Source organism: Salmo salar, chromosome ssa23, assembly GCF_905237065.1.
Source record: "Salmo salar chromosome ssa23, Ssal_v3.1, whole genome shotgun sequence".
Lineage (NCBI taxonomy): Eukaryota > Metazoa > Chordata > Actinopteri > Salmoniformes > Salmonidae > Salmo > Salmo salar.
Window position 1 is genome coordinate 39,145,947 of NC_059464.1, and position 25,172 is coordinate 39,171,118.

General features: G+C 42.6%; 2 protein-coding genes across 2 annotated transcripts; both read right to left on the reverse strand.

The window, feature by feature from the left end:
* Positions 1 to 456: 456 nt before the first annotated feature.
* On the reverse strand, positions 457 to 3,040 carry LOC106597863 (zona pellucida sperm-binding protein 3). The gene is made up of 8 exons (XM_014188987.1): positions 2,431 to 3,040; positions 2,225 to 2,343; positions 2,018 to 2,121; positions 1,576 to 1,753; positions 1,274 to 1,391; positions 991 to 1,073; positions 838 to 917; positions 457 to 590 (listed from the first exon to the last, which is right to left on the reverse strand). The coding sequence occupies exons 1-8, from the start codon at positions 2,947 to 2,949 to the stop codon at positions 526 to 528; spliced, it is 1,266 nt and encodes a 421-aa protein (XP_014044462.1). The 5' UTR covers positions 2,950 to 3,040; the 3' UTR covers positions 457 to 525.
* A 15,712-nt stretch (positions 3,041 to 18,752) lies between these two features.
* Positions 18,753 to 21,312, reverse strand: LOC106584579 (zona pellucida sperm-binding protein 3-like). The gene is made up of 8 exons (XM_045706266.1): positions 20,701 to 21,312; positions 20,495 to 20,613; positions 20,288 to 20,391; positions 19,846 to 20,023; positions 19,544 to 19,661; positions 19,261 to 19,343; positions 19,108 to 19,187; positions 18,753 to 18,860 (listed from the first exon to the last, which is right to left on the reverse strand). Exons 1-8 carry the CDS (start codon positions 21,217 to 21,219, stop codon positions 18,796 to 18,798), a joined length of 1,266 nt encoding a protein of 421 aa, XP_045562222.1. The 5' UTR covers positions 21,220 to 21,312; the 3' UTR covers positions 18,753 to 18,795.
* Positions 21,313 to 25,172: the final 3,860 nt, after the last annotated feature.

The following is a 25,172-nucleotide window of genomic DNA, read 5'->3' on the forward strand; positions in this document are numbered from 1 at the left end:
ATTCACACAGATGAGTAGGGACCCTGGGCATCTTTCTTTTGGTGTTTTTCCAGAGTCAGTAGAAAGGCCTCTTTAGTTATCATAACTGTCACCTTAATTGCCCTTGTCTGTAAGCTGTTACTGTCTTAACCGTTCCACAGGTGCATGTTCATTAATTGTTTAAGCATTTCACTGTAAGGTCTACACCTGTTGTATTCGGCACATGTGACTAATAAAATTTGACAATGAAGATCTGTGAAGTTATTCAGATTTAAGAATCATCTTTGAAAGACAGGGTACTGAAAAAGGGGCGTTTCTTTTTTTGCTGAGTTTTGTACCAAAACATTATGTCAGCAATCAAGTTATATCTTAACTTTCAAGATACAGAATCAGGGAGTTGAGGAACTTCATTTTAGACCTGGGCATTACAAAAGCTCATGCTAGTCAATGAACAAAATACACAAGACAAAAACCTTAATCTAGATATTTTTTTATCATCCAGAATGCATTTGGGCAGGAAAGTCAGTCCAGTTGAGAGTTACACCATCAGTCAAGAAGCTTTTCCTTTATGTTGAGAGGACCAACAGAAATGTCCTGCTCCCACTGGAAACCTAAGAGCAGAAGACCATGTCTATATAGGGAGAACTCAGAATCAAACTTCACAAAAGCATTGTTTCTCAGGCAATTCCTGGGTGACTCAGTGGGTGCACTTTTTTGTTCCAGCCAAGCACTGACCACCAATTTAGCCAAAGGTTTAGGTGAGTCAAGTACCTAGCTATTGGAGTAGGACAAAAATGTGCACCCCAGGGAGGCATCCAGGAATGGATTGAGCAACACTGGACTGAAGTGCACATGTACCTGGAGCCGGTTCCCTTCTCATGCCACAGTCTGTGTCACAACAGCCACACACCTGGTCTTTCTTACTGGCCTCGCTCCATCTATTGAAAAGAGAGTGTTGCATATAGTACGTACAAGCAAAGTGCACACCCTGCCATATATACCCAGACTTACCCATTCGAGAAGGAACAAGCCTTGTTCTCATGATCAATTGGGGCTGAAGCTGTTGTGGCTTTCAGGAGGCAGGTAATGTATAGCTGTTGAAGTCGCAGCATTGGTACCACATAAGAATTAGTAGATTTGACACCAATTTAAAGCAACGTCATGTTGGGTCCAACACAAGCCATATTGGGCATACTCTACTTAATTTATGATTGAAGCTCAACAAACCTGCCAATTCTATACATTTGGACATTCCGAAGCTAATTTGCACTAGATCTCAGGATTAACTACTCACTGAGCCAGTGTTCACAACATGAAACCTAAAGGCTTCTATCTGGAACTGGAGCGTGTCATCCATGGTGCGAGGTCTGAACTGGGACCTGGAGCCTGTCAGCTTGGTGTCGACCAGACAACTGAAGGCCACAAACAAAAAAAATTAGGCTACCTACACTGCTGAAACTCTGGAGGGATGCCATTCAAGATGGCTGTTGATCTGAAGTGTGGGCAGGTGGAGGGAATGGGAAATGCTTTCCTTAGCAGATTAAAGCAAACAATTAGTCCTTGATCTAGATCAAGTACCTTACAAAGGATACTCACCCACGGTTCTCGATGAAGGCATATCTTGGGACAGTGTTGGTGTTTGGGATGACTGTGGCTACACAGTTGTCCACAAAGACTCGGAGGGGCACATGGTAGAACTGGACGACAGAAGCTTCAAAGTTAATATTATCTCCAAGGACGTACTCTTTGCTGGGTCTCTCCAACTGCCAGTTGTCTGCGAAGACAAGGGCACAGTCTAATACTCATTCCAAGTCAGATGTACAGACCCTGCTCTAGTTTATCAGCAGTGTGGCTTTATCATGGCAAATATAACTGCCATCCTTTTGTACTCTGGGGTAGCCACCTCATTCCAATAACTCAGTGGCGGTTACATTTGCCAGTTGGCACTACCATAGTTTACAAACAAGTGCAGAGACAGCACTTAAGTCAGTGCCTGTCAAGAGTAATGCCAATATGGCAAGGACAAGCAGTTACTAACCAGTCATTAGCCTCAGGGAGAAGTAGAGGAGCTCCTCTGCAACCTTAGTGGAGGCATAGGGATTCCAGGTGGGCTTCACTGAGTCACTGCTCACATCATGCTTTCTGTAAAGGAGTCTTTAAATGTGAAACCAACTGGCCAAGGAAGTATATCCAAAGTTGATTGAACTGAAGAAAATAAAACACAATGCAGGTGTAGTCAACTCACCTTTGATAGTGGCACTCAACCCAGACCACCACTTCTCTAGTCCGAACAATGGGGCTGCTGCCCAGGGTGGCTGGTGTATAACGGAGTGTGAAGACATAGACAAGTGAATCTTCAGTCATCTGGAATCAGAGCAGCAAATGGCATTGTAAGAAAATCAATGGTAGTCAACCTAGAAAAGTCATAACGATGCTAATGCTCAATGTTACCGTTAGAGTGCTCCCACATCCGTGCAGCTCAGTGACAAAGATCAGAACTTGAGCGGAAGCATCCTCCCCAGTGACAGCACAGCCTCCCAAGGTAAGATCCTCTGGGTGAATGAGTTGGCCGATACCGAGCAGATCTCGCTTGACTTCCACACGAGCAGCAGTCTCCCCACATTGAACTGCAACGCTACTGGCAGGCACAGGCAGTGGTCTCTGCTCATCAATAGCCAACTGCACCTCTTTGACTGGATCTTCAGGAAATCTCCAGGTCAAAGGCTCATTGAAGGTCTGCTTTGACTGGAGGAAAGGGTTTTGAACTTGCGTCGGTGTCTGGACCCTGGAGGGCCATTGCACAGGCCTTGGTTGAAATCTGGCTGGTTCTTGAGCAGGCCTATACTGTGGAACAAATCTCCCAGGGGCATGTGCCACTTGGCTCTGAGATCTCGCTTCCCGATAAAGCTGCTGAACTGTAGCTGAACAGCCAAAGGTAAGAAGTAGGAGGAATGTAATACAGAATGCCATTATTCTCTAGTTTCTAGTGTCAATTGTACATATTTCTTTGACATTTGCAATAACTACAGTGTCTCTGAACAGCCATTTTGTATCCCTTTGTCTTAGTTTGACTCCACCCCTTGTTTGATTTACCTAATGATGTTCCAGACATGTTACACAGCTGCAAATATACTACAATCTGAACTGGATGTATCTCAATACTGTCAAGTATCTTCATTTATAATAGGGATGGTCAACTCCAGTCCTCGGGGGCCTGATTGGTGTCACACTTTTGCACCAGCCCCAGCTAACACACCTGACTCCAATAATCAACTAATCATAATATTTAGTTTAAAATACAATTAGTTTAATCAGCTGTGTTATCTAGGGATGGGGAAGAAGTGTGACATCACTCTGGCCACTGAGGACTGAAGTGGCCCATTCTTGATTTATAATGTCCTTGGAACGGTTTCCTGATAGCAATGGCATTTAGCCTTATCAAATTTATTTTTTCAAATCAATCAATCAATCAATCAATCAATCAAATTTATTTTTATATAGCCCTTCGTACATCAGCTGATATCTCAAAGTGCTGTACAGAAACCCAGCCTAAAACCCCAAACAGCAAGCAAAGCATGTGAAAGAAGCACGGTGGCTAGGAAAAACTCCCTAGGAAAAACTCCCTAGAGAGGAACCAGGCTATGAGGGGTGGCCAGTCCTCTTCTGGCTGTGCAGGGTGGATATTATAACAGAACATGGTCAAGATATTAAAATGTTAAAATGTTCGTAAATGACCAGCATGGTCAAATAATAATAATCATAGTAGTTGTCGAGGGTGCAACAAGCACGTCCGGTGTACAGGTCAGGGTTCCATAGCCGCAGGCAAAACAGTTGAAACTGGAGCAGCAGCACGGCCAGGTGGACTGGGGACAGCAAGGAGTCATCATACCAGGTAGTCCTGAGGCAGAAAGAGAGAAAGAGAGAATTAGAGAGAGCATATTTAAATTCACACAGGACACCGGATAAGACAAGAGAAATACTCCAGATGTAACAGACTGACCATAGCCCCCCGACACATAAACTACTGCAGCATAAATACTGGAGGCTGAGACAGGAGGGATCAGAAGACACTGTGGCCCCATCCGATGATACCCCCGGACAGGGCCAAACAGGCAGGATATAACCCCACCCACTTTGCCAAAGCACAACCCCACACCACTAGAGGGATGTCTCCAACCACCAACTTACCGTCCTAAGACAAGGCCGAGTATAGCCCACAACGATCTCCGCCATGGCACAACCCAAGGGGGGGGGCGCCAACCCAGACAGGAAGACCACGTCAGTGACTCAACCCACTCAAGTGACGCACCCCTCCCATGGACGGCATGGAAGAACACCAGTAAGCCAGTGACTCAGCCCCTGTAAAAGGGTTAGTGGCAGAGAATCCCAGTGGAAAGAGGGGAACCGGCAAGGCAGAGACAGCAAGGGCGGTTCGTTGCTCCAGCCTTTCCGTTCACCTTCACACTCCTGGGCCAGACTATACTTAATCATAGGACCTACTGAAGAGATAAGTCTTCAGTAAAGACTTAAAGGTTGAGACTGAGTCTGCGTCTCTCACATTGGTAGGCAGACCATTCCATAAAAATGGAGCTCTATAGGAGAAAGCCCTACCTCCAGCCGTTTGCTTAGAAATTCTAGGGACAATTAGGAGGCCTGCGTCTTGTGACCGTAGCGTACGTGTAGGTATGTACGGCAGGACCAAATCGGAAAGATAGGTAGGAGCAAGCCCATGTAATGCTTTGTAGGTTAGCAGTAAAACCTTGAAATCAGCCCTTGCCTTAACAGGAAGCCAGTGTACGGAGGCTAGCACTGGAGTAATTTGATCAAATATTTTGGTTCTAGTCAGGATTCTAGCAGCCGTATTTAGCACTAACTGAAGTTTATTTAGTGCTTTATCCGGGTAACCGGAAAGTAGAGCATTGCAGTAGTCCAGCCTAGAAGTAACAAAAGCATGGATTAATTTTTCTGCGTCATTTTTGGACAGAAAATTTCTGATTTTTGCAATGTTACGTAGATGGAAAAAAGCTGTCCTTGAAACAGTCTTGATATGTTCTTCAAAATAGAGATCAGGGTCCAGAGTAACGCCGAGGTCTTTCACAGTTTTATTTGAGACGACTGTACAACCATCCAGATTAATTGTCAAATTAAACAGAAGATCTCTTTGTTTCTTGGGACCTAGAACAAGCATCTCTGTTTTGTCCGAGTTTAAAAGTAGAAAGTTTGCAGCCATCCACTTCTTTATGTCTGAAACACAAGCTTCTAGCGAGGGCAATTTTGGGGCTTCACCATGTTTCATTGAAATGTACAGCTGTGTGTCGTCCACATAGCAGTGAAATTTAACATTATGTTTTCGAATGACATCCCCAAGAGGTAAAATATATAGTGAAAACAATAGTGGTCCTAAAACGGAACCTTGAGGAGTTTATGAGTTTTTTAATGATGCATCTTCCCCACAACGGCCGAAGATGTAACACATGTTTCCCAAAACAACACGCCGAGAGAATAGTCACTAAGTGCATTGTTGAAGTATGTGTCAATACTGATGGGATCGAAAGAAAGTGAAAACTTTCTCCATTCAAAATTTGTCTTAACATTTGAATTGACGGATCAATTCCTAGAGAGATTATACCACCTTATGGCTGCAAATATTGAGGCAGGTTATTCTAATGCTTACCAAATAAAAATGCATTAAACCACTAATTTGCCCCATTGCGCCCGTTCGGCTACACATCATGAAATATATTGAGGCAAATTACAGGCAGTCTACAATTAGCAAAATAGAATATGAAATGTATTTCAATATGATTGAAATAGGCCCACTCTTTATTTTAATGGTTGCTGTTTTCATTTGAAAAATATTTTTATGTCATGTTTGTATCAATTGCAAAGACACAGGCAACTTTATTTTGTAGTCAACTTTGTTCTGAAGTTATCTGCAGTCATAGAGATAAGATAAACCATGTGATTCTATGTTTAGCGGAGATCTTCTGTGTAGAAAGTGACACGGGAGGGCAAAAAAGAATGTAAGGATGCACTTAGCTGTTCTGAGGCAAGCATTCGTTTACGAGTGTTATCAAGTGCACCTTAATTAATAATGATGGTTTTGGGAAACAGCTCATAGATTTAACTATGCTCCCACAAAGGTTCTAACAACGCACTTTGCCTTAAGATGCTTTTGGGAAACTAGGCACAGGGATCTCCAACCCTGTTCTTGGAGCGCTACCCTACCCTCCTGTTGGTTTTCAATCCAACCCCAGTTGTAACTAACTTGAATAAATGTACCAACCAGCTAATTATTAGAATCAATTGTGCTACATTAGGGCTGGAGCCACAACCTACAGGACGGTCGCACTCCAGGAACAGAGTTGGAGACATTGGCGGATTGGCATTCTGGCAATTCTGGCATATGCCAGAAGGGCCGGATCACCTTTTATTGGGGAGGATTGGTAAAAAATATATATATATATATATATATATGCACACAACATGACCAAAAGTATGTGGACACCTACTTGTTAAATATCTCATTCCAAAATCATGGGCATTAATATGGAGTTGGTCAACCTTTGCTTCTACTCTTCTGGGAAGGCTTTCAAATCGATGTTGGAACACTGCTGGAGACTTGCTTCCATTCAGCCACAAGAGCATTAGTGAGGTCGGCACTGATGTTGGCCGATTAGGCCTGGCTCGCAGTTGGCGTTCCAATTCATCGTAAAGGTGTCCGATGGATTTGAGGTCAGGGCTCTGTGCAGGCCAGTCAAGTTCTTCCACACTGATCTCAACAAACCATTTTTGTACAGACCTTGCTTTGTGCATGGGGGCATTGTCATGCTAAAACAGGAAAAGGCCTTGCCCAAACTGTTGCCACAAAGTTGAAAGCACAGAATTGTCTAGAATGTCATCGTATGCTGTAGCGTTAAGATTTCACTTCACTGGAAGTAAGGGGCCTAGCCTGAACCATGAAAAACAGCCCCAGAACATTATTCCTCCCCCACAAAACTTTACAATTGGCACTATGCACTAGGCAGGTAGCATTGTCCTGGCATCCGCCAAACCCAGATCAGTCCGTCAGACTGCTAGATGGTGAAGCGTGATTCATCACTCCATAGAACGCATTTCCACTGCTCAAGAGTCCAATGGCGGCAAGCTTTACACCACTCCAGCCGACGCTTGGATTTGGACAGGGTGATCTTAGGCTTGTCTGCGGCTGCTCGGCCATGGAAACCCATTTCATGAAGCTCCCGCCGAATAGTTGTTGTGCTGAAGTTACTTCCAGAGGCAGTTTGGAACTTGGTAGTGAGTGTTGCAGCCGAGGACAGACAATTTTTACGCGCTTCAGCACTCAGTGGTCCCGTTCTGTGAGCTTGTGTGGCCTACCACTTCACGGCTGAGCCGTTGTTACTCCTAGACGTTTCCACTTCACAATAACAGCACTTACAGTTGACCGGGGAAGCTCTAGATTTGCAGAAATTTAACGAACTGACTTGTTGGAAAGGTGGCATCCTATGACGGTGTCACGTTAAGTCACTGAGCTATTCAGTAAGGTCATTCTACTGCCAATGTTTGTCTATGGAGATTGCATGGCTGTGTGCTCGATTTTATACACCTGTCACGGCTGAAATAGCCGAATCCATTCATTTGAAGGGGCATCCACATACTTTTGTATATACAGTTGAAGTCGGAACTTTACATACACCTTAGCCAAATACATTTAATCTCAGTTTTTCACAATTCCTGACATTTAAATCCTAGTAAAAAAATTCCCTGTCTTAGGTCAGTTAGGATCACCACTCTATTTTAAGAATGTGAAATGTCAGAATAAAAGTAGAGAGAATGATTTATTTCAGCTTTTATTTCTTTCATCACATTCCCAGTGGGTCAGAAGCTTACATACGCTCAATTAGTATTTGGTAGCATTTCCTTTCAATTGTTTAACTTGGGTCAAACGTTCCGGGTAGCCTTCCACAAGCTTCCCACAATAAGTTGGGTGAATTTTGGCCCATTCCTCCTGACAGAGCTGGTGTAACTGAGTCAGGTTCTTAGGCCTCCTTGCTCGCAAGCGATTTTTCAGTTCTGCCCACAAATTCTCTATAGGATTGAGGTCAGGGTTTTGTGATGGCCACTCCAATACATTGACTTTGTTGTCCTTAACCTGTTAGGGCTAGGGGGCAGTATTGACACGGCTGGATAAAAAAACGTACCCGATTTAATCTGGTTACTACTCCTGCCCAGTAACAAGAATATGCATATAATTATTGGCTTTGGATAGAAAACACCCTAAAGTTTCTAAAACTGTTTGAATGGTGTCTGTGAGTATAACAGAACTCCTATGGCAGGCCAAAACCTGAGAAGATTTCAAGCAGGAAGTGGCCTGTCTGAGATTTAGTAAATTCACCGGCAGTATTCGGTGGGAATGCTAGTCACATGCTAGTCACATGCTAATGTAAAAAGCTGGTTTTTGATATAAATATGAACTTGATTGAACAAAACATGCATGTATTGTATAACATAATGTCCTAGGGTTGTCATCTGATGAAGATCATCAAAGGTTAGTGCTACATTTAGCTGTGGTTTGGGTTTATGTGACATTATATGCTAGCTTGAAAAATGGGTGTCTGATTATTTCTGGCTCGGTACTCTGCTGACATAATCTAATGTTTTGCTTTCGTTGTAAAGCCTTTTTGAAATCGGACAGTGTGGTTAGATTAACGAGAGTCTTATCTTTAAAATGGTGTAAAATAGTCATATTTTTGAAAAATTGAAGTAATAGCATATCTAAGGATTTGAATAACGCGCCACAGGATTCAACTGGCTGTTGAGTAGGTGGGACGCAAGCGTCCCACCTAGCCCATAGAGGTTAAGCCATTTTGCCACAACTTTGGAAGTATGCTTGGGGTGATTGTACATTTGGAAGACCCATTTGTGACCAAGCTTTAACTTCCTGACTGATGTCTTGAGACATTGCTTCAATATATCCACATCCTTTTCCTACCTCGTGATGCCATCTATTTTGTGAAGTGCACCAGTTCCTCTTGCAGCAAAGCACCTCCACAACATGATGCTGCCACCCCCGTGCTTCACGATTGGGATGGTGTTCTTCTGCTTGCATGCCTCCCCATTTTTCCTCCAAACATAACAATGGTCATTATGGCCAAACACTTCTATTTTTATTTAGTCAGACCAGAGGACAATTCTCCAAAAAGCTCGATCTTTGTCCCCATGTGCAGTTGCAAACTGTAATGTAGCGTTTTTATGGGGGTTTTGGAGCGGTGGCTTCTTCCATGCTGAGCGGCCTTTTTGCACAAAAGTACATTCATCTCTAGGAGACAGAACGCGTCTCCTTCCTGAGAAGTATGACGGCTGCGTGGTCCCAAGGTTTTTGTACTTGCGTACTATTTTTTGTACAGTTGAACATGGTACCTTCAGGCTTTTGGAAATTGCTCCCAAGGATGAACCAGACTTGCGGAGGTCTACAATTGTTTTTCTGAGGTCTTCGCTGATTTCATTTCATTTTCCCATGATGTCTAGCAAAGAGGCGCCGAGTTTGAAGGTAGGCCTTGAAATACATTCACATGTACACCTCCAATTAACGCAAATGATGTCAATTAGCCTATCAGAAGCTTCTAAAGCCATGACATCATTTTCTGGAATTTTCCAAGCTGTTTAAAGGCACAGTCAACTTAGTGTATGTAAACTTCTGACCCACTGGAATTGTGATACAGTGAATTATAAGTGAAATAATCTGTCTGTAAACAATTGTTGGAAAAATTACTTGTGTCACGCACAAAGTAGATGTCGTAACCGACTTGCTAAAACTATAGTTTGTTAACAAGACATTTGTGTAGTGGTTGAAAAACGAGTTTTAACCACTGGTCGGGCTCCGTCCCGTATGCAGGACGGACATCCAGCGAAAAATGCTATCGCCATTAGCATAACCAAATGTAATATTTATTTTTTTCAATTTTTTTTTCAAATTAAATCGTTTTATAGATACACCTCACCTGAATCGAACCACGTTGTCCGATTTCAAAAAGGCTTTACAGCAAAAGCAAAACATTAGATTATGTTAGAGGAGTATATCGTAAAAGTAGCCACATAGCCATTTTCCGACCAACCACATGCATCACAAATAACCAAAAAACAGCTAAACGCAGCACTAACCTTTGACAATCTTCATCAGATGACACACCTAGGACATCATGTTACACAATACATGCATTATTTTGTTCGATAAAGTTGATATTTATATATAAAAACAGCATTTTACATCGGCGCGTAACGTTGACTAACTATTTTCCCTCAAATGCATCCGGTGAAACAGCGCTACAATTTACTAAATTACTATTCGAAAACATTTTTAAAATGTAATATTGTCATTCTAAGATTTATAGATGAATATCTCTTGAAAGCACCTGTAATGCCAGATTTAAAAATAACTTTACTGGGTAATCACACTTTGCGATAAAAGGGGATGCGATACTCAGAACAATAGGCTAGCAATACAGGTCAGCGCCATCTTGGAACAATCGCATATCAAATCTAGTCTTGTATACCATTGTCAATAATCCCTTACCTTTGATTATCTTCATCCTTAGGCACTTCCAGGAATCCCAGGTCCACAACAAATGTATTTTCGTTAAAAAAAGTTCATCCTTTATGTTCCAATAGCTTGTTCTTGTTAGCGCGTTCTGAAGGCTGCACCAAAAGTTCCGACGTGCGCGGGGCTACTCTTTCAACAAAATGCATTTTTTTCTTATTTGGGTTCGTTCAAACATGTCAAATGTTGTATAACATAAATCTTTAGGGCCTTTTTCAACCAGAGCTCCAATAAGATTCAAGGGGGACGATTGCATTGTCTTTATAAACGTTTCGAAAGGGGAGGGTAGCCAGGGGCGCCGGCATCATAATGGTGATGGCCCTCCTCATGTGACCACGTTCCACAGCGTGTCGTTCAGTCAGTTTTCACAGTAGGAGACTCAAATCACTTTGTAAAGACTGGGGACATCTAGTGGAAGCAATAGGAAGTGCTCAATGAACCATTGCTCACGGTGTGATTTATAGGCAACGAGATGAAGTTGAGTCCGCAATTCAGAATTCCACTTCCTGTTTTGATCTGTCTCGGAGTTTTGACTGCCATATGAGTTCTGTTATACTCACATACACCATTCAAACAGTTTTAGAAACTTTAGGGTGTTTTCTATCCACAAGTATTAATTATATGCATATCCTAGCTTCTGAGTTTGAGTAGTAGGCCGTTTAAAATGGGCATGATTTTTTTTGAAAAAGCGCTGTAGCGCCCCCTATCCTAGGCGACCATCAAGAGGTTAATGACTCCAACCTAAGTGTATGTAAACTTCCGACTTCAACTGTATAGTGCATGTGTTCATCTTATCATATTTCTTCAATGCGAAATCAGTGTCTTGTTTTCAACGAAACTGTCCCTGTTTGCAAATATTTAAATGTGAGACATCATTTGGAACCAAAAGTTGCACTATACTTGCACTATAGCTTAAGAAGTCATTAGATTGGCTTTTATGACACATAGGTAAGGCAATAGCCATCTACTAGACATTTATACAGTTCTTTTAATTAAACACAAGTCATCATGTAGGCCAACTAAAAGAATACATTGACTGCATCAATGCTAAATAATCCAAATGAATCTGTTAAAGGGGAAGTTGGGGGCTGTTTGTGTATTTTAATTGTTTTATCAATGTTTAGGCTATTTGCTTCACTTCTAAAAAAAAAATGTAAAAAAAATGTGAATCTCATTGTTTCTTCAGCCAGTGAGGCTACTAGGGTTTCTGAACTGTAGCAAAGAGGAAGAGCCACGTATCTGCCCTCTCATGGGCTAGTGGTCGCATCTGATCTCACCTACCGAAATTGTAATTCACTTATCAGAGGGCCTGTCAAATGAACCACAATGCTGGAAATCTGTCTGCATCCACAGAAACTAATCCCATCGCTCTATGACAAACACAGATGGTGTTATATCAAATTCAATAGAAGAAAAAAGAGAGAGAGGAAGAGAGACTGACACAGATGTACTGCCATTCCTTAATGTTTTGGCTGTATATGTAGCCTAATATTAAACACAGATATGTGGGCAAGGGGAAACACATGCACTATAATTAAGAAGGCATTATAAGCCAGTGGTCATCTATAAGAAAAAGAGGATAGGATTGAAAGGCAGCGCTGCTCTAGGGTAAGCTTTCACCGTTCAAATGTTTCCTTAACATTAGAATTATTTCACAGAGAGCGAGAGTATTATTCAGAGAGCGATAAACACAATGACAGATGCAACACCCCGGAGGTGCAAATTAGAGCCATCAAAAAGTTTTTCAAAAAATTGCTCAAAAGCATAAAAGAACTTTGTTGTCGTACACTTAACATTGTCAGGTTCTTGGTTTACCTCAAATGTTCTATTGAATAATTTTGATAAAGCTTCTGTTGTAATAGCACTGCAAAAGGCAAAGCCATAAGGGTTAATTAATGTAATAATGGGTTTAGTGTTGCCTAGAGATTGGTGAGTTTAACTTGCTACACCCAGTGCTCTGTTATGAAAGGTTAAACAAATCTCATTTGAAAGCTTTTGCATTGAAATAAACATACCGAATAAAAGCTGGATATAATTATTTTGTAACCTAAGTCGTTCACTGTATTTACTGAAAATCAAAAGTATTGCATCTTCATTTTTTCCAAAATTTCACCATGTCTTGCAGTTGAACATTTGCATAATTTAACTTGTTTGTTTCTGTTTTTTTACAGCTGGAGAACTCCAGAAGAATGGAAGTCTGCAAATCCGTTGGACCCTTTCCACTTCTATTATGGTGGATAAATATGGATTTTTATGAATGTGTGGAGGAATAAGAGGTGTTTCATGGAGTTGTGTGAAATGCATCAAACACGATTTGAAACGGAATTGGCATATCTGGACCCTCTCTTTCTAAAATTATCCGCCGCCATTGTTGCAACCCCTATTACTAGTCTGTTGAACCGCTCTTTCGTATCGTCCGAGATCCCTAAAGATTGGAAAGCTGCCGCGGTCATCCCCCTCTTCAAAGGGGGTGACACTCTAGACCCAAACTGTTATAGACCTATATCCATCCTGCCCTGCCTTTCTAAAGTCTTTGAAAGCCAAGTTAATAAACAGATCACTGATCATTTCAAATCCCACCGTACCTTCTCCGCTGTGCAATCCGGTTTCCGAGCTGGTCATGGGTGCACCTCAGCCACGCTCAAGGTACTAAACGATATCATATAACCGCCATCGATAAAAGACAGTACTGTGCAGCCGTCTTCATCGACCTGGCCAAGGCTTTCGACTCTGTCAATCACCACATTCTTATCGGCAGACTCAATAGCCTTGGTTTCTCAAATGACTGCCTCGCCTGGTTCACCAACTACTTCGCAGACAGAGTTCAGTGTGTCAAATGAGAGGGCCTGTTGTCCGGACCTCTGGCAGTCTCTATGGGGGTACCACAGGGTTCAATTCTCGGGCCGACTCTTTTCTCTGTATATATATCAACGATTTCGCTCTTGCTGCGGGTGATTCCCTGATCCACTTCTACGCAGACGACACCATTCTGTATACATCTGGCCCTTCTTTGGACACTGTGTTAACCTGTTGGGTCTAGGGGGCAGCATTTGCACGTCTGGATAAAAAAATGTACCCGATTTAATCTGGTTACTAATCCTACCCAGTAACTAGAATATGCATATACTTATTATATATGGATAGAAAACACTCTAAAGTTTCCAAAACTGTTTGAATGGTGTCTGTGAGTATAAGAGAACTCATTTGGCAGGCAAAACCCTGAGAGATTTTCTGACAGGAAGTGGATACCTGATGTGTTGTATTGACTTTAAACCTATCCCATTGAAAAACACAGGGGTTTAGGAATATTTTGGCACTTCCTATTGCTTCCACTAGATGTCACCAGCCTTTACAAAGTGTTTTGAGTCTTCTGGAGGGAGATCTGACCGAACAAGAGCCATGGAACGATGATGGCCCATTAGACACCTTGCGCGCGAGTTCATGTTGGGTACCCTCGTTCCAATACGTTATAAAAGAGTATGCATTCGTCCACCTTGAATATTATTCATGTTCTGGTTAAAAAAGGCCCTAATGATTTATGCTATACAACGTTTGACATGTTTGAACGAACGGAAATATATTTTTTCCCCTCGTTCATGACGAGAAGTCCGGCTGGCTTACATCATGTGCTAACAAGACGGAGATTTTTGGACATAAATGATGAGCTTTTTTGAACAAAACTACATTCGTTATGGACCTGTGATACCTGGAAGTGACATCTGATGAAGAGAATCAAAGGTAATGGATTATTTACATAGTATTTTCGATTTTAGATCTCCCCAACATGACGTCTAGTCTGTATCGCAACGCGTATTTTCTGGGCGCAGTGCTCAGATTATTGCAAAGTGTGATTTCCCAGTAAGGTTATTTTTAAATCTGGCAAGTTGATTGCGTTCAAGAGATGTAAATCTATAATTCTTTAAATGACAATATAATATTTTACCAATGTTTTCTAATTTTAATTATTTAATTTGTTACGCTGACTTGACTGCCGGTTATTGGAGGGAAACGATTTCCTCAACATCAATGCCATAGTAAAACGCTGTTTTTTGATATAAATATGAACTTGATAGAACTAAAAATGCATGCATTGTCTAACATAATGTCCTAGGAGTGTCATCTGATGGAGATTGTAAAAGGTTAGTGCATCATTTTAGCTGGTTTTATGGTTTTGGTGACCCTGTCTTTGACTTGACAAAACATTACACACAACTCTTGTAAATGTACTGTCCTAACATACTCTAAATTTATGCTTTCGCCGTAAAACCTTTTTGAAATCGTAAAACGTGGTTAGATTAAGGAGATGTTTATCTTTCAAATGGTGTAAAATAGTTGTATTTTTGAAAAATTTGAATTTTGACATTTATTTGGATTCAAATTTGCCGCTCTTGAAATGCACCTGCTGTTGATGGAGTGCACCACGGGTGGCACGCTAGCGTCCCACCTAGCCCCAAGAGGTTAACTAACCTCCAAACGAGCTTCAATGCCATACAAAACTCCTTCTGTGGCCTCCAACTGCTCTTAAACGCTAGTAAAACCAAATGCATGCTTTTCAACTGTTCGCTGCCCGCACCCGCCCGCCCGACTAGCATCACTACTCTGGACGGTTCTGACCTAGAATACGTGGACAACTACAAATATTTAGGTGTCTGGCTAGACTGTAAACTCTCCTTCCAGACTCATATTAAACACCTCCAATCCAAAATCAAATCTAGAATCGGCTTTCTATTTTGCAACAAAGGCTCCTTCACTCACGCCGCCAAACATACCCTCGTAAAACTGACCATCCTACCAATCCTCGAGAAATAAAATAGCCTCCAACACTCTACTCAACAAATTGGATGCAGTCTATCACAGTGCCATCCGTTTTGTCACCAAAGCCCCATATACTACCCACCACTGCCACCTGTACGCTCTCGTTGGCTGGCCCTCGCTTCATACTCGTCGCCAAACCCACTGGCTCCAGGTCATCTACAAGTCTCTGCTAGGTAAAGCCCCGCCTTATCTCAGCTCACTGGTCACCATAGCAGCACCCACTCATAGCACGCGCTCCAGTAGGTATATCTCACTGGTCACCCCCAAAGCCAATTCCTCCTTTGGCCGCCTTTCCTTCCAGTTCTCTGCTGCCAATGACTGGAACGAACTACAAAAATCACTGAAGCTGGAGACTCATTTCTCCCTCACTAGCTTTAAGCACCAGCTGTCAGAGCAGCTCACAGATCACTGCACATAGCCCATCTGTAAACAGCCCATCCAACTACCTCATCCCCATACTGTATTTATTTATCTTGCTCCTTTGCACCCCAGTATCACTACTTGCACGTTAATCTTCTGCATATCTACCATTCCAGTGTTTAATTGCTATTTTGTAATTACTTCGCCACCATGGCCTATTTATTGCCTTAACTCCCTTATCTTACCTCATTTTTACTCACTGTATATAGACTTTTTTTCATCTGTATTATTGACTATGTTTTGTTTATTCCATGTGTAACTGTGTTGTTGTATGTGTCGAACTGCTATGCTTTATCTTGGCCAGGTCGCAGTTGCAAATGAGAACTTGTTCTCAACTAGCCTACCTGGTTAAATAAAGGTTAAATAATTTTTTATAAAACAAAAAAACATTTCAAACACTTTCTAAAAATACCAGCAATTGAGCTTGTAACACAATGCATTCACTGCTACGAAGCCTGCAAAGACCCCATTTCAGGGTTTCGTAAATCATTACATGTAATCGAGACAGCTTTTACGGCATAGCTACTCTAATCAACATCGAAGGGTCATGTATTTTCTATTTGTCCCCGCCCACTAAAAAGTATTAAGTCCTTTTTAAATCTAACCCACAGTTCCTGAACTAAAAGTGTTGACTACTTTTCCATTAGTCAGGAATACACCCTGCAACTAAACAAGACTAATGTAATGGTTTGGTAGAGACTAGTCATTTTATTACTATTGGTTGTGACAACCTAAAATATAATTTGCATTGTTGCAGTCCATTGATTCACATTTTAATGGGCTGGATATAGTACATTGGAATAGACCACTTCCCCCCAGGAAGTTTATGGGAAATTGTATATCAGATGGTTCCTATGAGTGGTAGTGTCACGGTTTTCGTCGGTAATGGAGGACCAAAACGCAGCAGGTATGTGTAAGCTCATCTTGACGTTTATTAACTTCCCAAAATGAACACCAAAATAACAAAACAAGTGAACGAACGATATACAGACAGTCTGGCAAGGCACAAGGCTAAACACAGAACAATCTCCAACAAACACACAGACAAACACACCCAACTAATATAGGACTTCCAATCAAAGGCAACACCACACAGCTGCCTGCAATTGGAAGTCCACCCCAATTAACTCTACATAGAAACACACTTACTAGACTACACCTAGAAATACATAAACATAGACCAAAAACCCGAAAATACTAAATCAAACACCCTTTTACCAAAACACCACCCCGGACCACATAAAACAAATACCCTCTGCCACATCCTGACCAAACTACAATAACAATTAACCCTTATACTGGCCAGGACGTGACAGGTAGCCCCACCAGGACTGTATTTTAATTGTTTTATCAATATTTAAGTCATGAGACAGGGCAATTTCAAACCCTGAAATGTGTACCTTTGCCTCACTGCTGAAGTTGACTGGTTAAAAGGAACACTCCACCCAAAACTTCAGGTATTCAATTCATCAGTCCATTGTTGATATAAACTCAGCAAATAAAGAAACGTCCTCTCACCGTCAACTGCGTTTATTTTCTGCAAACTTAACGTGTAAATATTTGTTTGAACATAAGATTCAACAACTGAGGCAAAGGGAACAAGTTCCACAGACATGTGACTAACAGAAATGGAATAATGTGTCCCAGAACAAGGGGGGGGGGGTCAAAATCAAAAGTAACAGTCAGTATCTGGTGTGGCCACCAGCTACAATATACTGCAACCCACCAGCTACATTAAGTACTGCAGTGCATCTCCTCATGGAGTGCACCAGATTTGCCAGTTCTTGCTGTGAGATGATAGTCCACTCTTCCACCAAGGCACGTGCAAGTTCCCGGACTTTTCTGGGGGGGTGGAAATGGCCCTAGCCCTCATCCACCGATTCAACAGGTCATGTCAGGATGAGCACAACAGGAGGATGTCTGCCCTGTAACGCACAAGCTCAGTCCGATGATGTTGTGACACCGCCCCAGACCATGACGGACCCTCCACCTCAATTCCGTCCCAGAGTACAGGACCCGGTGTAATGCTCATGCCTTCGACGATAAACGAGAAGCCGACCATCCCCCCGGTGAGACAAAACCGCGACTCCTCCGTGAAGAGCACTTTTTGCCAGTCCTGTCTGGTCCAGCGACCGTGGGTTTGTGCCCATAGGCAATGTTGTTGCCGGTGATGACCTGCCTTACAACAGGCCTACAAGCCCTCAGTCCAGCCTATTGCTGACAGTCTGAGCACTGAGAGGGATTGTGCGTTCCTGGTGTAACTCAGGCAGTTGTTGCCATCCTGTACCGGTCCCGCAGGTGTGATTTTCAGATGTACCGATCGTGTGCAGGTGTTGTTACACATGATCTGCCACTGTGAGGACGATCAGCTGGCCGTCCTGTAGCAGGCGTCTCACAGTAAGGACATTGCAATTAATTGCCCTGGCCACATCTGCAGTCTTCACACCTCCTTGCAGGCACATTCACACAGATGAGTAGGGACCCTGGGCATCTTTCTTTTGGTGTTTTTCCAGAGTCAGTAGAAAGGCCTCTTTAGTTATCATAACTGTCACCTTAATTGCCCTTGTCTGTAAGCTGTTACTGTCTTAACCGTTCCACAGGTGCATGTTCATTAATTGTTTAAGCATTTCACTGTAAGGTCTACACCTGTTGTATTCGGCACATGTGACTAATAAAATTTGACAATGAAGATCTGTGAAGTTATTCAGATTTAAGAATCATCTTTGAAAGACAGGGTACTGAAAAAGGGGCGTTTCTTTTTTTGCTGAGTTTTGTACCAAAACATTATGTCAGCAATCAAGTTATATCTTAACTTTCAAGATACAGAATCAGGGAGTTGAGGAACTTCATTTTAGACCTGGGCATTACAAAAGCTCATGCTAGTCAATGAACAAAATACACAAGACAAAAACCTTAATCTAGATATTTTTTATCATCCAGAATGCATTTGGGCAGGAAAGTCAGTCCAGTTGAGAGTTACACCATCAGTCAAGAAGCTTTTCCTTTATGTTGAGAGGACCAACAGAAATGTCCTGCTCCCACTGGAAACCTAAGAGCAGAAGACCATGTCTATATAGGGAGAACTCAGAATCAAACTTCACAAAAGCATTGTTTCTCAGGCAATTCCTGGGTGACTCAGTGGGTGCACTTTTTTGTTCCAGCCAAGCACTGACCACCAATTTAGCCAAAGGTTTAGGTGAATCAAGTACCTAGCTATTGGAGTAGGACAAAAATGTGCACCCCAGGGAGGCATCCAGGAATGGATTGAGCAACACTGGACTGAAGTGCACATGTACCTGGAGCCGGTTCCCTTCTCATGCCACAGTCTGTGTCACAACAGCCACACACCTGGTCTTTCTTACTGGCCTCGCTCCATCTATTGAAAAGAGAGTGTTGCATATAGTACGTACAAGCAAAGTGCACACTCTGCCATATATACCCAGACTTACCCATTCGAGAAGGAACAAGCCTTGTTCTCATGATCAATTGGGGCTGAAGCTGTTGTGGCTTTCAGGAGGCAGGTAATGTATAGCTGTTGAAGTCGCAGCATTGGTACCACATAAGAATTAGTAGATTTGACACCAATTTAAAGCAACGTCATGTTGGGTCCAACACAAGCCATATTGGGCATACTCTACTTAATTTATGATTGAAGCTCAACAAACCTGCCAATTCTATACATTTGGACATTCCGAAGCTAATTTGCACTAGATCTCAGGATTAACTACTCACTGAGCCAGTGTTCACAACATGAAACCTAAAGGCTTCTATCTGGAACTGGAGCGTGTCATCCATGGTGCGAGGTCTGAACTGGGACCTGGAGCCTGTCAGCTTGGTGTCGACCAGACAACTGAAGGCCACAAACAAAAAAAATTAGGCTACCTACACTGCTGAAACTCTGGAGGGATGCCATTCAAGATGGCTGTTGATCTGAAGTGTGGGCAGGTGGAGGGAATGGGAAATGCTTTCCTTAGCAGATTAAAGCAAACAATTAGTCCTTGATCTAGATCAAGTACCTTACAAAGGATACTCACCCACGGTTCTCGATGAAGGCATATCTTGGGACAGTGTTGGTGTTTGGGATGACTGTGGCTACACAGTTGTCCACAAAGACTCGGAGGGGCACATGGTAGAACTGGACGACAGAAGCTTCAAAGTTAATATTATCTCCAAGGACGTACTCTTTGCTGGGTCTCTCCAACTGCCAGTTGTCTGCGAAGACAAGGGCACAGTCTAATACTCATTCCAAGTCAGATGTACAGACCCTGCTCTAGTTTATCAGCAGTGTGGCTTTATCATGGCAAATATAACTGCCATCCTTTTGTACTCTGGGGTAGCCACCTCATTCCAATAACTCAGTGGCGGTTACATTTGCCAGTTGGCACTACCATAGTTTACAAACAAGTGCAGAGACAGCACTTAAGTCAGTGCCTGTCAAGAGCAATGCCAATATGGCAAGGACAAGCAGTTACTAACCAGTCATTAGCCTCAGGGAGAAGTAGAGGAGCTCCTCTGCAACCTTAGTGGAGGCATAGGGATTCCAGGTGGGCTTCACTGAGTCACTGCTCACATCATGCTTTCTGTAAAGGAGTCTTTAAATGTGAAACCAACTGGCCAAGGAAGTATATCCAAAGTTGATTGAACTGAAGAAAATAAAACACAATGCAGGTGTAGTCAACTCACCTTTGATAGTGGCACTCAACCCAGACCACCACTTCTCTAGTCCGAACAATGGGGCTGCTGCCCAGGGTGGCTGGTGTATAACGGAGTGTGAAGACATAGACAAGTGAATCTTCAGTCATCTGGAATCAGAGCAGCAAATGGCATTGTAAGAAAATCAATGGTAGTCAACCTAGAAAAGTCATAACGATGCTAATGCTCAATGTTACCGTTAGAGTGCTCCCACATCCGTGCAGCTCAGTGACAAAGATCAGAACTTGAGCGGAAGCATCCTCCCCAGTGACAGCACAGCCTCCCAAGGTAAGATCCTCTGGGTGAATGAGTTGGCCGATACCGAGCAGATCTCGCTTGACTTCCACACGAGCAGCAGTCTCCCCACATTGAACTGCAACGCTACTGGCAGGCACAGGCAGTGGTCTCTGCTCATCAATAGCCAACTGCACCTCTTTGACTGGATCTTCAGGAAATCTCCAGGTCAAAGGCTCATTGAAGGTCTGCTTTGACTGGAGGAAAGGGTTTTGAACTTGCGTCGGTGTCTGGACCCTGGAGGGCCATTGCACAGGCCTTGGGTGAAATCTGGCTGGTTCTTGAGCAGGCCTATACTGTGGAACAAATCTCCCAGGGGCATGTGCCACTTGGCTCTGAGATCTCGCTTCCCGATAAAGCTGCTGAACTGTAGCTGAACAGCCAAAGGTAAGAAGTAGGAGGAATGTAATACAGAATGCCATTATTCTCTAGTTTCTAGTGTCAATTGTACATATTTCTTTGACATTTGCAATAACTACAGTGTCTCTGAACAGCCATTTTGTATCCCTTTGTCTTAGTTTGACTCCACCCCTTGTTTGATTTACCTAATGATGTTCCAGACATGTTACAGAGCTGCAAATATACTACAATCTGAACTGGATGTATCTCAATACTGTCAAGTATCTTCATTTATAATAGGGATGGTCAACTCCAGTCCTTGGGGGCCTGATTGGTGTCACACTTTTGCACCAGCCCCAGCTAACACACCTGACTCCAATAATCAACTAATCATAATATTTAGTTTAAAATACAATTAGTTTAATCAGCTGTGTTATCTAGGGATGGGGAAGAAGTGTGACATCACTCTGGCCACTGAGGACTGAAGTGGCCCATTCTTGATTTATAATGTCCTTGGAACGGTTTCCTGATAGCAATGGCATTTAGCCTTATGAGTTTTTTAATGATGCATCTTCCCCACAACGGCCGAAGATGTAACACATGTTTCCCAAAACAACACGCCGAGAGAATAGTCACTAAGTGCATTGTTGAAGTATGTGTCAATACTGATGGGATCGAAAGAAAGTGAAAACTTTCTCCATTCAAAATTTGTCTTAACATTTGAATTGACGGATCAATTCCTAGAGAGATTATACCACCTTATGGCTGCAAATATTGAGGCAGGTTATTCTAATGCTTACCAAATAAAAATGCATTAAACCACTAATTTGCCCCATTGCGCCCGTTCGGCTACACATCATGAAATATATTGAGGCAAATTACAGGCAGTCTACAATTAGCAAAATAGAATATGAAATGTATTTCAATATGATTGAAATAGGCCCACTCTTTATTTTAATGGTTGCTGTTTTCATTTGAAGAATATTTTTATGTCATGTTTGTATCAATTGCAAAGACACAGGCAACTTTATTTTGTAGTCAACTTTGTTCTGAAGTTATCTGCAGTCATAGAGATAAGATAAACCATGTGATTCTATGTTTAGCGGAGATCTTCTGTGTAGAAAGTGACACGGGAGGGCAAAAAAGAATGTAAGGATGCACTTAGCTGTTCTGAGGCAAGCATTCGTTTACGAGTGTTATCAAGTGCACCTTAATTAATAATGATGGTTTTGGGAAACAGCTCATAGATTTAACTATGCTCCTACAAAGGTTCTAACAACGCACTTTGCCTTAAGATGCTTTTGGGAAACTAGGCACAGAGATCTCCAACCCTGTTCTTGGAGCGCTACCCTACCCTCCTGTTGGTTTTCAATCCAACCCCAGTTGTAACTAACTTGAATAAATGTACCAACCAGCTAATTATTAGAATCAATTGTGCTACATTAGGGCTGGAGCCACAACCTACAGGACGGTCGCACTCCAGGAACAGAGTTGGAGACATTGGCGGATTGGCATTCTGGCAATTCTGGCATATGCCAGAAGGGCCGGATCACCTTTTATTGGGGAGGATTGGTAAAAAAAAAAATATATATATATATATATATATGCACACAACATGACCAAAAGTATGTGGACACCTACTTGTTAAATATCTCATTCCAAAATCATGGGCATTAATATGGAGTTGGTCACCCTTTGCTTCTACTCTTCTGGGAAGGCTTTCAAATCGATGTTGGAACACTGCTGGAGACTTGCTTCCATTCAGCCACAAGAGCATTAGTGAGGTCGGCACTGATGTTGGCCGATTAGGCCTGGCTCGCAGTTGGCGTTCCAATTCATCGTAAAGGTGTCCGATGGATTTGAGGTCAGGGCTCTGTGCAGGCCAGTCAAGTTCTTCCACACTGATCTCAACAAACCATTTTTGTACAGACCTTGCTTTGTGCATGGGGGCATTGTCATGCTAAAACAGGAAAAGGCCTTGCCCAAACTGTTGCCACAAAGTTGAAAGCACAGAATCGTCTAGAATGTCATCGTATGCTGTAGCGTTAAGATTTCACTTCACTGGAAGTAAGGGGCCTAGCCTGAACCATGAAAAACAGCCCCAGAACATTATTCCTCCCCCACAAAACTTTACAATTGGCACTATGCACTAGGCAGGTAGCATTGTCCTGGCATCCGCCAAACCCAGATCAGTCCGTCAGACTGCTAGATGGTGAAGCGTGATTCATCACTCCATAGAACGCATTTCCACTGCTCAAGAGTCCAATGGCGGCAAGCTTTACACCACTCCAGCCGACGCTTGGATTTGCGCAGGGTGATCTTAGGCTTGTCTGCGGCTGCTCGGCCATGGAAACCCATTTCATGAAGCTCCCGCCGAATAGTTGTTGTGCTGAAGTTACTTCCAGAGGCAGTTTGGAACTTGGTAGTGAGTGTTGCAGCCGAGGACAGACAATTTTTACGCACTTCAGCACTCAGTGGTCCCGTTCTGTGAGCTTGTGTGGCCTACCACTTCACGGCTGAGCCGTTGTTACTCCTAGACGTTTCCACTTCACAATAACAGCACTTACAGTTGACCGGGGAAGCTCTAGATTTGCAGAAATTTAACGAACTGACTTGTTGGAAAGGTGGCATCCTATGACGGTGTCACGTTAAGTCACTGAGCTATTCAGTAAGGTCATTCTACTGCCAATGTTTGTCTATGGAGATTGCATGGCTGTGTGCTCGATTTTATACACCTGTCACGGCTGAAATAGCCGAATCCATTCATTTGAAGGGGCATCCACATACTTTTGTATATACAGTTGAAGTCGGAACTTTACATACACCTTAGCCAAATACATTTAATCTCAGTTTTTCACAATTCCTGACATTTAAATCCTAGTAAAAAAATTCCCTGTCTTAGGTCAGTTAGGATCACCACTCTATTTTAAGAATGTGAAATGTCAGAATAAAAGTAGAGAGAATGATTTATTTCAGCTTTTATTTCTTTCATCACATTCCCAGTGGGTCAGAAGCTTACATACGCTCAATTAGTATTTGGTAGCATTTCCTTTCAATTGTTTAACTTGGGTCAAACGTTCCGGGTAGCCTTCCACAAGCTTCCCACAATAAGTTGGGTGAATTTTGGCCCATTCCTCCTGACAGAGCTGGTGTAACTGAGTCAGGTTCTTAGGCCTCCTTGCTCGCAAGCGATTTTTCAGTTCTGCCCACAAATTCTCTATAGGATTGAGGTCAGGGTTTTGTGATGGCCACTCCAATACATTGACTTTGTTGTCCTTAAGCCATTTTAGGAAGTTGGGGTGATTGTTTTGCCACAACTTTGGAAGTATGCTTGGGGTGATTGTACATTTGGAAGACCCATTTGTGACCAAGCTTTAACTTCCTGACTGATGTCTTGAGACATTGCTTCAATATATCCACATCCTTTTCCTACCTCGTGATGCCATCTATTTTGTGAAGTGCACCAGTTCCTCTTGCAGCAAAGCACCTCCACAACATGATGCTGCCACCCCCGTGCTTCACGATTGAGATGGTGTTCTTCTGCTTGCATGCCTCCCCATTTTTCCTCCAAACATAACAATGGTCATTATGGCCAAACACTTCTATTTTTATTTAGTCAGACCAGAGGACAATTCTCCAAAAAGCTCGATCTTTGTCCCCATGTGCAGTTGCAAACTGTAATGTAGCGTTTTTATGGGGGTTTTGGAGCGGTGGCTTCTTCCTTGCTGAGCGGCCTTTTTGCACAAAAGTACATTCATCTCTAGGAGACAGAACGCGTCTCCTTCCTGAGAAGTATGACGGCTGCGTGGTCCCAAGGTTTTTGTACTTGCGTACTATTTTTTGTACAGTTGAACATGGTACCTTCAGGCTTTTGGAAATTGCTCCCAAGGATGAACCAGACTTGCGGAGGTCTACAATTGTTTTTCTGAGGTCTTCGCTGATTTCATTTCATTTTCCCATGATGTCTAGCAAAGAGGCGCCGAGTTTGAAGGTAGGCCTTGAAATACATTCACATGTACACCTCCAATTAACGCAA